Source organism: Mizuhopecten yessoensis, unplaced genomic scaffold (assembly GCF_002113885.1).
Source record: "Mizuhopecten yessoensis strain PY_sf001 unplaced genomic scaffold, ASM211388v2 scaffold10359, whole genome shotgun sequence".
Taxonomy (NCBI): domain Eukaryota; kingdom Metazoa; phylum Mollusca; class Bivalvia; order Pectinida; family Pectinidae; genus Mizuhopecten; species Mizuhopecten yessoensis.
This window is the reverse complement of record NW_018408507.1, coordinates 293,699-305,948: the sequence shown is the minus strand read 5'-3', so window position 1 is coordinate 305,948 and position 12,250 is coordinate 293,699. Positions and strand designations below refer to the sequence as shown.

General features: G+C 39.3%; 1 protein-coding gene across 1 annotated transcript in view; it reads right to left on the bottom strand.

The window, feature by feature from the left end:
• The window catches only part of LOC110460322 (histone-lysine N-methyltransferase 2C-like), a 111,451-nt gene that overhangs the window by 66,552 nt on the left and 32,649 nt on the right, over positions 1-12,250 (bottom strand). The window contains exons 33-39 of the mRNA XM_021513162.1: positions 11,959-12,170; positions 10,934-11,007; positions 10,647-10,697; positions 10,213-10,297; positions 9,904-10,008; positions 8,379-9,595; positions 5,483-5,569 (exon numbers count right to left, since the gene is read on the bottom strand). Of these exons, the coding sequence (XP_021368837.1) occupies positions 5,483-5,569; positions 8,379-9,595; positions 9,904-10,008; positions 10,213-10,297; positions 10,647-10,697; positions 10,934-11,007; positions 11,959-12,170 (1,831 nt within the window). The remainder of the gene's footprint in view (positions 1-5,482; positions 5,570-8,378; positions 9,596-9,903; positions 10,009-10,212; positions 10,298-10,646; positions 10,698-10,933; positions 11,008-11,958; positions 12,171-12,250) is intronic.

Here is a 12,250-nt window from a genome sequence, read left to right as displayed (position 1 = left end):
TCATTCTGTATATCCAGCTCCTCAACAAACTAGACACTTCATTCTGTATATCCAGCTCCTCAACAAACTAGACACTTCATTCTGTATTGTCTAGCTCCTCAACAAACTAGAGACTTCATTGTGTATGTCTAGCCCCTCAACAAACTAGAGACTTCATTCTGTATGTCTACCTCCTCAACAAACTAGACACTTCATTCTGTATGTCTACCTCCTCAACAAACTAGACACTTCATTCTGTATATCTAGCTCCTCAGCAAACTAGACACTTCATTCTGTATGTCTAGCTCCTCAACAAACTACAGACTTCATTCTATATCTCACACTCCAAGAATTCTTCCATTAGTTAACAATGACATCAATCATTCCCTTCAAATGTGAAATGAGAGTATGAACCAGTCTTTTCAAACTTTTGTAAAAATTGTTTGACTTATATACGGAGTGCTGAGTATTTCAATACATGTTGAGAATTTCGGAGTACAGTATAACCTTGATATATCGCCACCCGTTGACCGCCAAACACATATACCGCTATTAATTTTGTCAGAACTGATTTCCCCACACTTAAATGCACCCATTGTACTGCCAAACTCAGGTATCGCCATATGCCACAATGTTTTGAGAACAGTCGTTCAAATACCCCTTTGTTTGCCCCCGACAACACCGCCACGCTCCATCAAAGAAATGTACCTATATCGTTGATTTCACAGTTGACTCAGCCCTGGGGGTCAGTTTTAGATGTTGTAATTACGTATAGTACGTGTGTCTAATTAATTTATTAATTTACATCTGAATACAATTTACCATATATTACCTCTGTCGGTTATTTATTCATTCATTCACATCATATGGCTTCTCACATGGCTTCTAAAAAAAAGGAATCGGTTGTGAAGATATTCAATTCATTTTACAATTAAACGTCGGACTGTGGATGATAATTAGACCAACAAATCTAAATTGATTTGATGATACCGACGGGACAGTGCCGTTGTGCTCATCCTGCGAATACTGTATTTTTTGCCACCTGACTGTGACGTACCGCATCTGGCTATCACAGATAAAGGTGCGGGTGCGGATTTCAGCGATCGCCATGTTACAACAAGTCCAAGCGGACTTGATCTCGATCCCGATTTACGTTTGACTATGAGACAGTTTATTGAAATGATCAGATGCTTGCAACCAACTCAGGTATCAACAGTAGAGAAATGTGAATATTAGTACCGCTCTGCAGACATTACTTGACGATTGTAAGTATAACTGTAAATATGTGCACGTAAAACTGACACTCTCTCCGCGGTACTCGTAAAGTGTATATCTTGGGCTATGTGCCCAAAAACAAACGAGCGTTAATCCACAACTCGTTGTACTGCCAAACTCGTACCGCCAAAATGACTTTGACCGGAAGGTGGCGGTATATCAGGTTATACTGTATTTCAATACATGTTGAGAATTTCAATACCTTATGATGAGAATTTACCATAATCTGTATGTGTATATTTTATGTTTGAACCAACGACATGTATTACTTGTCCAAATCAATCAACAAAAATAACAAACAGGTTCAAGTAGGAAACAAAAGCATAATATTCTCAAGAATTTAAGAGAAAAAACAGGAAAGTTATGACAACTGAACAAACAGTAATTAGCTTCCCACAGTTATTAAGTAGGCACTATTGTTAACTTTATAAAATAATTTCAAAACCTATTCATCAAACTTTTAGTATATCAGTTTGCTGTTTTGCAACTTATTAGTGGCAAATGCATTACCAAATAAAACCTTAATGTTGATAGCTTAATGAAATTATCTCTGGAATCTTAGAGTTTTCAAGTCTCTATAACGTTATTGTTAGGGGGTTTAAATACTACCCCTCTAACTTCATTGTAAAAGGGTTTAAATACTACCCTCTCTAACCTATTGTAAAGGGGTTTAAATACTACCCTCTCTAACTTCATTGTAAAGGGGTTTAAATTCTACCCTCTCTAACTTATTGTAAAGAGGTTTAAATACTCCCCCCTCTAACTTATTGTAAAGGGGTTTAAATTCTACCCTCTCTAACTTCATTGTAAAGGGGTTTAAATACTACCCTCTCTAACCTATTGTAAAGAGGTTTAAATACTACCCCCTCTAACTTCATTGTAAAGGGGTTTAAATACTACCCTCTCTAACTTATTGTACAGGGGTTTAAATACTTCCCTCTCTAACTTCATTGTAAAGGGGTTTAAATACTACCCTCTCTAACTTATTGTACAGGGGTTTAAATAACACAGGGAGATAAGGCATTGGAGAAATGACTAGGTGATGCAGGCACTGAACAACCAACCTAAGTTGTACTGATCATAACGATTCACTCTCAGACTTATATGTAAATATAGATCATTGAATTCCGGTACAACAAGTGTTAACAACCATAACAACTTGTAGCACCTCAGGCTAGGAGGCTGTTAAACCAGTGGTCAATAACACTTCATACTATATCTATACTGTTATGGGTCAGATAAGTAATATAGACGGTAAAATCCCATATAACACTTCATACTATATCTATACTGTTATGGGTCAAAGAAGTAATATAGACGGTAAAATCCCATATAACACTGGATCCTAATGGAGGTATGTCCGTAGGATACAAATTAGTTAAATTATATATATATACTGTTATATATTCCTCTGTATGTTCCTTATCCATGTATATACTAGCAGGAAAAGAAGAGACAGATTAAATAGGTGCAGATTCTATATATAACAGCACTTCATAATGGTTAACTATTTTGTATACAATGCAATAGCATACCACATATCTATTTAATCTATTATGTCCCTTTATTAACTTAACTTAATTACCGTTTTTTGTGGTCCTCTTTTTTCAAGAACACACGAGCAGTTATATTGCTGTCATATGCCAAATATAAAGACATATCACCAATGGCAGACGACGTACAATTTGTACATAGTCAAAGTCAGATGGTATAAAAGTCAGATGGTATAATGTAACTTGAGGCAATGACAAATAGACTGTGGGAAATTGAAAATTTGTTTGAGGAAAAAACATAAGGATCAATTATCTACGACCTAAACATCAATATTAACACAATAATGAGATGGTCAGACTCGTTATCAGTGTCTTGTCACAGTAGGGAAACTGGTGATGTTTATAGTTTTAGTAAACTAAAGGAAGTTAAGCAGAACTTACCTTAAAAATAATTCTATAGCAACAAACACACTCAACAAAGATATAGCACAGGTACAACGGTTAATTCTTATCGAACTCGAACCACTGGTAAAATGCAGTTACAATACATCAGCTTTATAGGACCTTATCACACCAATGTTCCTAACATGCGAAGTGACTGGACACAACCGCCGCACACCATGTGTTCCGCTGTAAAGCACATCCTTCCAAAATCACGGTGATTAAGCCATAATGTTGTAGTCATGTTAATGGACTACAATGTCTCAGCAAATAAATAACACAACATAATCATGACTACATAACCACATGGCAACCAACTGACAGTCCTAGCAACAGACTGAGCATGCAGGAGACAGGTTCCTAATAAGGAGTTCATAGGCATTATACCATGTCTCGACTTGTTGGGCTACAGTTTACCATGACTGGGTTTGTTGGGGTGACAGTCGTGTACAGTTTACCATGTCTATACTTGTTGGGGTAACAGTCGTGTACAGTTTACCATGTCTCTACTTGTTGGGGTAACAGTCGTGTTCAGTTTACCATGTCTTGACTTGTTGGGGTAATAGTCCTGTACAGTTTACGATGACTGGGTTTGTTGCGGTGACAGTCGTTTACAGTTTACCATGTTTCGACTTGTTGGGGTAGCAGTCCTGTACAGTTTGCCATGTTTCGACTTGTTGGGGTAATAGTCGTGTACAGTTTTCCATGTCTCTACTTGTCGGGGTAACAGTCCTGTGCAGTTTACCATGACTGGGATTGTTGGGGTAACAGTTGTGTACAGTTTGCCATGTCTATACTTGTTGGGTTAACGGTCCTTTACAGTTTAACATGTCTCGACTTGTTTGGGTAACAGTTGTGTATAGTTTGCCATGTCTCTACTTGTCGGGGTAACAGTCCTGTATAGTTTAACATGTCTCGACTTGTTTGGGTAACAGTTGTGTATAGTTTGCCATGTCTCGACTTGGTGGGCTACAGTTTACCATGGCTGGGTTTGTTGGGGTGACAGTCGTGTACAGGTTACCATGTCTCTACTTGTCGGGGTAACAGTCCTGTATAGTTTAACATGTCTCGACTTGTTTGGGTAACAGTCCTGTACATTTTACCATGACTGGGTTTGTTGGGGTGACAGTTGTGTACAGTTTACCATGGCTATACTTGTTGGGGTGACAGTCGTGTAGAGTTTACCATGTCTCGGCTTGTTGGGGTAGCAGTCCTGTCCAGTTTACCATGTCTCTACTTGTCGGGGTAACAGTCCTGTACATTTTACCATGACTGGGTTTGTTGGGGTAACAGTCCTGTACAGTTTACTATTTCTCGACTTGTTGGGGTAACAGTTGTGTACAGTTTGCCATGTCTCGACTTGTTGGGGTAACAGTCCTGTACAGTTTAACATGTCTCGACTTGTTGGGGTAATGGTCCTGTACAGTTTACCATGTCTCGACTTGTTGGGGTAACGGTCCTGTACAGTTTACCATGTCTCGACTTGTTGGGGTGACAGTCGTGTACAGTTTACCATGTCTCTACTTGTTGGGATAACAGTCATGTACAGTTTACCATGTCTCGACTTGTTGGGGTGACAGTCGTGTACAGTTTACCATGTCTCTACTTGTTGGGGTAACAGTCCTGTACAGTTTAACATGTCTCGACTTGTTGGGGTAACAGTCCTGTACAGTTTACCATGACTGGGTTTGTTGGGGTAACAGTCCTGTACAGTTTACCATGACTGGGTTTGTTGGGGTAACAGTCCTGTACAGTTTACCATGTCTCGACTTGTTGGGGTGACAGTCGTGTACAGTTTACCATGTCTCGACTTGTTGGGGTAACGGTCCTGAACAGTTTACCATGTCTCGACTTGTTGGGGTAACAGTCCTGTACAGTTCACCATGTCTCGACTTGTTGGGGTAACGGTCCTGAACAGTTTACCATGTCTTGACTTGTTGGGGTAACAGTCCTGTACAGTTTACTATGTCTCGACTTGTTGGGGTAACAGTCCTGTACAGTTTACAATGTCTCGACTTGTTGGGGTAACGGTCGAGTAGTTTTTTACAGTGGATTAAACAGCACACAAACGTACTGAACACAATTTTGTGTCAATTTGACTCAAATGTCGCTAACTTACTGTGAATAATCAAGACATGGTATTTGCCTATATACCTTATATAGAAACCTTTAGTTTTCTGCTCAACACTAAAGCACTGTTGTCTGATAAATCCAAGAAATAAAACGATGCAAGAACAAAACAAAACATAAAAAAAACAAAAGTTCAAAATAAGGAAAGTCATCCCTACACTTACCAAATAATTGTGCTTAAGTGTGGAAAACATTCCGGAGAAAGGGAATTGTGCGTGGCGTCTACTGGCAGCAGCGAACATCTGCTGTAACTATGGTAACAATGAGAGGTCAAAGGTCAGAGCAGCACACTAGGTTAAACTTGAAGAGAAGTTTTGGTGAGTTACACACAAAAATAGAGAGAAAATAAAACACCACAGAACACAAAAAGCTAATCAAATTAAAATAGGGAGAGACTATCAACTCAAATTAACAAAAAAAGCATTTTAATGATAAAGGATACATAATCTCTCTGTTATTTCTATATTCATTTCAGAATGGTTTCTTCAAATATAAATGACTCGGGAGGTTTTGTTAATATTTGAAAGCCGTAGATTCCTTTAAATGTAATAGTGCGGAATCAGATTTTTAAATCATAAAACATTGGTAATTATGTTGGGGTTTTTCTTTCTTCACTTCGAATTCTTTTAAAGTAGATTTTCGTATAAAAGTGACAAATCCAGAAGAGATAATGTATCCAACATAAAGCTAGTGACTGCAACTTGCTAACATTATAATTTTCATTTATCCTCTACAGCAGCAAGTAAATCAAGTACATGTTCGAGGCACTGAAGTGGTTCTTCTACACGTTAGCTTTTCCATCTGAATTTCTAATGTAAAACAGAAATGCTAGTAATGTGTTTAAAGGATGAAGTAAAATCGTTCATCAACACTTAGCAAAATAACAGATAACCAATCAATATATGTAACACATGCCGTCAATTTCATTCACTGATTATTCTTAAGCAAATTGCAGTCAAATGTTAGAACACATACCAGGTGGTACATACACATAATGTTATATCATATGCACAAGAAACAAATTGCAAATTGTTCCAAAAGTCTAAATGATTTCCAGCCAATTAGTATCGCTAGTCAAGTGCGAGATTTATTTTCTTAATTTTTAATTTGTGTAAAATTCGTTAAAATACCATGCCAAAAAATAGTTTGTAGATAAGTTGCTCCCCTTGAATGTACAGTGTAACAATTCGCAATTAGTCCTTGTGCAGTTTTGTTAAAATTACATCAATGCTAGTATACAGATGCGTCAAAACTACATCAATACTTTTACACTGATGTGTTAAAACTACATCAATACGTTTACACTGATGTGTTAAAACTACATTATTACCAGTATACTAGATGTGCAGGGCAAGGTGGTGAAAACACATTAGTTTTAATCAAATATATATACTAAAGCTATATTAAAATAAAGAATTTGTGCAAATACTCAAATGTGCATATAAATATGTACAATTGCTAGTGATTTTTTTTAACAAATGTCCAATATATATCTCTGTCCATATGTTCAAATGACCAGGATTGCGAGAGAAATTCTTTCTGAATCAGTTAATTGCCAGGGTGAAGTTCTGTTTAAAGAATATTTCTAAATCTTGTCAATGTTGGACGTGTGTCTTTACTATATAGATACCAAACGATGTTCAATGACTACGTTCTGTACCGTTTCTTCCCTTAGGCATACTCATTTTGATCCAAACATCCAGACATTTAATTAAAAAGATCAATTCAAACTGAGGGTTAATGTTAATGTAAATGAGCAGTAAAACTTTCCCGTTAAGTTATTAGAGTAAGTTAAGCCACAAAAACATTACAACATCAACTGTTAGCAAGTGCATACAATAAGTTGTGAAACACAAAATACACAAACGTGCTTTCCTGTTTTCCCCGGAATCTTACCATGGTAACTTTATAAAACAATGTCCTAAAACTTGCCAATTTTCACCACCAAAATGACCACCAAATTGTTTAATTTTAAACTTCCTCAAAAATTTGAAGTTTTTTTCCCCCCTTTTCTAGTAAGAGCAGAACTTTTTGCAGACAGTTGGTTTCACACAATAAATATTTATACGGCCAAACCCATCACCAGTCACAGAAGCTGAATACCAGAAGCAGTACAATGCAGTCCAGCTCTCTGTCCGACAACTTTATAGACCAACAACAAATGCTTAACCATTATTCTTGACATTCATAAAATGAAATTCGAAAAAAAATTAACTTTTTCCAAAAAGGCCTATTAATTTATAAGCCTCACAACGTGGCTACAATTTTAAGTACACTTCAATGCCTACTTAAAGGTTTGTCCTCAGAATAAAAACGTTTGTCTATTATCTTGTAGTGTTACATATAACCGATACTAAAATGTAGTCAATGACCTTTGAAGCTTGTGTATGACATTGGTGTGCTTTGTATGATCTTTGTACATACATTTGGTAAGTTGTGAATGACCTTATTGACTAATGTATTACCTTTGTATGTTGCGTATGGCTTTTGGAAGTTATGAATTAACATATTGCATTGGACATAACCTTGATGAGTTGTGTAAGACCTTGATGAGTTATACAAGACCTTGGTGAGTTGTGTAAGACCTTGGTGAGTTGTGTAAGACCTTGGTGAGTTATGTAAGACTGCCATTAGTTTTAGTGACCTTTGTTAAATGTCGGACAGAGAGATGACACACAAGTGAGATGTGCTGTTCATTCCTCCCAATACTGTACACCATAGTTACAGTTTCCAACCATGCATTAGCACATTTTTAAACAAAACAACCCTGGTACCCTTCACGCCACCTTTAGACTTGTCCAGCTCAAGGATGGACAAATACATTATGGTCGATGGGAAACATGTCAAACCAACCCACAATAGAATGTAACAGTTCTACTGTGGCAACTAGAGAAGAGCAGGTCAACGAAGCTACAAATCACCGTCAAACATACATCAAAGCTGACCACGCCCGACCACAACCTCAATACTGACCACATTCAAAACGCATCACAGTGTGTACACCATGCCACATACTGTGACCATTACCATGCCTACATAATGACACTGGGAACAACATACCACAGAGGGCTCCTTGGGTGGCTCCATACTTCCGTGATGATGTGGCCCTTGTGGCATATGAGACTCCTGATAGCCATGTGGTCTCACTTGAGATGTTGGTGGAACTGGGGCCCGGAATGGGTGGCGCAAAGGCATCCCAAAGGAGTCTGCTGGTGGGATCTGTTGTGCTTGGGGGCCAGACATTGACCGTTGTGGACCTCCTGGCATGTTGGGATGCTGGAGATACCCCTCTGGCCCTGGCTGACCTGGCATTGGCCCTTTTCCTGGTATCATCTGTGTGTAAGGGTCCCCACCAATGGGGCGGTGGCCTACCTGCTGGGGAGAAAGCTCTGCCTTGCCAGTAGAGCGAGGACTATATGATTCTGACACAGGGCGCGGTGTTGGGGGTGAAAAAGCATAGGGATCATCAGGTCGATTCATAGGGCCTCCTGGAGTGGAGGGAGGGTGTGCGTATGGGTCAGACGGTACAGATGTTTGTCTGGACATCATCGGTTTGGCCATGCCTGGGTGCTGTCCTGAACGCGGGGGCCCAGAAGGGTGCTGGGAGAATGGATCAAAGGGCTGAGATGTTGGTGTCTGTGGAGTTGAGGGCGAGGACATGCCCTCCACAGTAATAGGCATCATCGGTCTTGGAGTTGGGACTTGATGCTCATATGGGTCAGATTCCTGGGCCATACCAGGCCATTGAGACTTTGATGGGGACTGTTGAGGTGTGGTTGGCACAGAACCTCTGGCTGTTGACATTTGCTGAGTGTAGGCATCGTTGTCTTGATTGAATAGATCAGGCACTCGTCCCGGGGGCCCCCTGAAGGGTCCCCCGATCTGGTCAGGGGGTAATGAGGAGGGATGGTTGTATGGCCCAGGAGGGCGTGATGAAGCCTCATGTTGAGAGTACATATTTGGTGGACGAGGTACACCTGGATGCTGCACATATAGGTCTTGTGGTCTTTGTTGCATGTTCATACCAGGCTGAAAAGGCCCCTGGGGACGGGGTTGACTAAAGGGAACATGAGGTCTTGGAGTGGAAGGGGCCTGGGCATAGGGATCCTGCGGTCGTATCTGTGGCCGCATCGGTCGAGGGCCCATCCCAGCCATGTCCATAGACATGGGAGTCCCGAGTGGCTGGGCATAGGGGTCCTGGAGGTGCATCATGGACTGGACTCCTTGGTGATTGGGACTCAGTGGTACACCTCCCATCATGTGACTCGGGGACTGACCTTGGAGATCAAGTGTACACACCCATCAGGTCAGTAATACAGATAGTTTTAAAAAATCAGAACAATACCAACATCTGTAAACTAATATGTTACATTTAATTTCCCTAGATTAACTTCCTTGAGTAGGAGATTCATATTAGTAAATTTTTCATATCTATGAAATTTTCCATATTTTATGTTTTTGTTGTTGATATTTTAGATGAAGCAATAACACACATTTTATCAGACGTCTCAGATTGCACAAGTTGTATTGTGGGAAGGGATATATTTCAAGAGGGCTTTAGCGTTAGCAGATACTTAACACTTACCATCTGGTGTCTTTGGTGCAATGATCTGAGAGTTGCTGCTGCTGCGACTCAGAGGGCTACAGATTTCCTGTCCCGGGGCCATACCAGACATGGGCGAGCCAAGGCCTGTGCAATACACCAACTAACACTTATCCTGGTGTCTCATTGATAATTTTATACCGAACATCCAATAATACAAACTAATTAAAAATCTGTGTAAATCTGTGAAGTTTTTGAATAATTGTCACTACTGTATATCAACAGTGAAATACATTATCTGCAACAAAAATGACAACCTTGTAACAGAAAGTGAAAAGGGAAGGGACTTACCGTCCGGTGTAGTAGGCTGTGAGTAAGATGGGATGGGAGGTGGTCCCATAGCTGCTGCGGCTGCTGCAGCCTGTTCCCGTTTAGCCTGCAAGTAAATACATTTCACTGGTAAGCCTTGTGTTCCGGACAATCTTTCATTGTTTTAAAACCAGCAGGTAAATTGAGTTCTTCAACTATATGATATGTAAACAACAGACAGCAGATGATAAGGTTTGACAACAGAACAGAATACGTTAAGGATTTAACTGGTATGGTTTGATTTATATCATGCCTGGAATACAACATACAATTGTAACACAGTCACTTTTTGGCAATAATCTGAACACCTTCCTGTTTTTTCTGGTTAACAATAATACCATTAACTTAACACTCAGGCCAGGTGAGTTACACCAACAAATTCAGAAATGATTTAGGAAGAACTGATGATGTATTACCTTTCTTGCTTTCTGTCCTTTACTAGAAGATCTGTTTTTTCTTGCTTGAAGCTGTAACAAAGTTGTTCAGATGTATAACATAATATACTTTTTTCACATTTTAAATAATGTTATTGAGCTGTCTTCATTCCAAGAAGACTTTTGGATAGGTTTGTTTGTATACAGTTAAAGTAGCATTTAAATGCCTTTAAGCTAAATTCAAGGATTTCCAAGGGTAAAGCGTTAAAAGGCTGTGGCAAATACATGGTATTAGGACTGTATTAATATCTAGTTACACATATACCTACCAGGTAAGGTTGTTTATCATCTGAAGGTAGCTGCCTCCAAATCTTGCCGATCTTCTTCACCCGCTCTTGCCAATCTGTTAAAATAACATTCATCCTTAATTTTCTAGATAGAAACCAAACAAGAGACCCATGCAACTACACATCTCACATCGGTGACCTTCAACGAGGGTCTGAGTTAAATTTACTGGAATCTTAACTTGACAGAAAGCAAGCTAGCACTACAGGTTAAATATCTTTACTCTCTACACATTACAGATCTTCGTTGGAAGAATTTTGTAAGGAGTGTTATTCCAGCAAGCTACATGCTAACTGTTAGCACTCCAGTTCTAAACATGTGACCCAGGGAGCTGTCAAGGGACTTTCATCTACAAACATGACAGACCTTGATCCAAGCAAATTACAAGGCAAAAATCATCAGTCTAGGCCTGGTGTATCTTAAGAATTTGAATAAAGTTGATAAAACATTTTACACTGGTGAACTTGAAAGCATGTCAAGTTAATGTATTTAAACAAAGTTGACCACCCTTCACCTCAGTATGCTACATGCCGTATATGATCCTAGGTAACTTGGTTGTTCAGAAGTTGTTTGAAGATTTTAACATAACTTTGATCCAAGTGACATTAGAAGTTGACCAGTCATTCCTGCGAACATCTTGGTAGTCCTCCATCAGAGTAATCTACATGCTAAATATCTTGATTTGAAGTCTCAGTTTTTGAAACCAGTGGTATTAATTTTGAAATACTCTGCATGTCTGCATGTTAACAATGATTCAAATGATAACCAAAATTTGTTTTGCTATTTTATCCCAGCAGATATCTCCCAATATTTCATTGTTGACATGAAATATTAAATTAAGATACCTCCAATCATTATGTTTACTACTGCTTGAGATAAAGAATATGTACTCAATCAATTATTTATGGCACAAGTTTCCACCTCTGCTATCGGTCAACTATAAGTACACGAGGGTTTCGATGCAGTAAGCCCCCCCCCCCCCCCCCCCCTTCAGCACAATCCTTCATACCTGGGTGTTCGTGACGTAGTTCTGGGTGTTTCAGATTACAATAGAGAACCGCTGAGATAGTTGCATGCTCGCCGAGTTCCTCGTCTGACTCCCACTTCTGCATGTTCCTGCGACTCGTCACCTGCTCTTGTTGCTCCTCCTCCTGGGCCATCACCTGTTGCCATGGCGGCTGGTTGTTAGGAAAGCCTCCTGGGCTCATAGAACTTGGACTGCTTAAAAATTATGTTAATGTATATTTGAATTAATTTTACCTCAGTTCTGACAGAAATTATAGACCTTTCACAGCAGACTA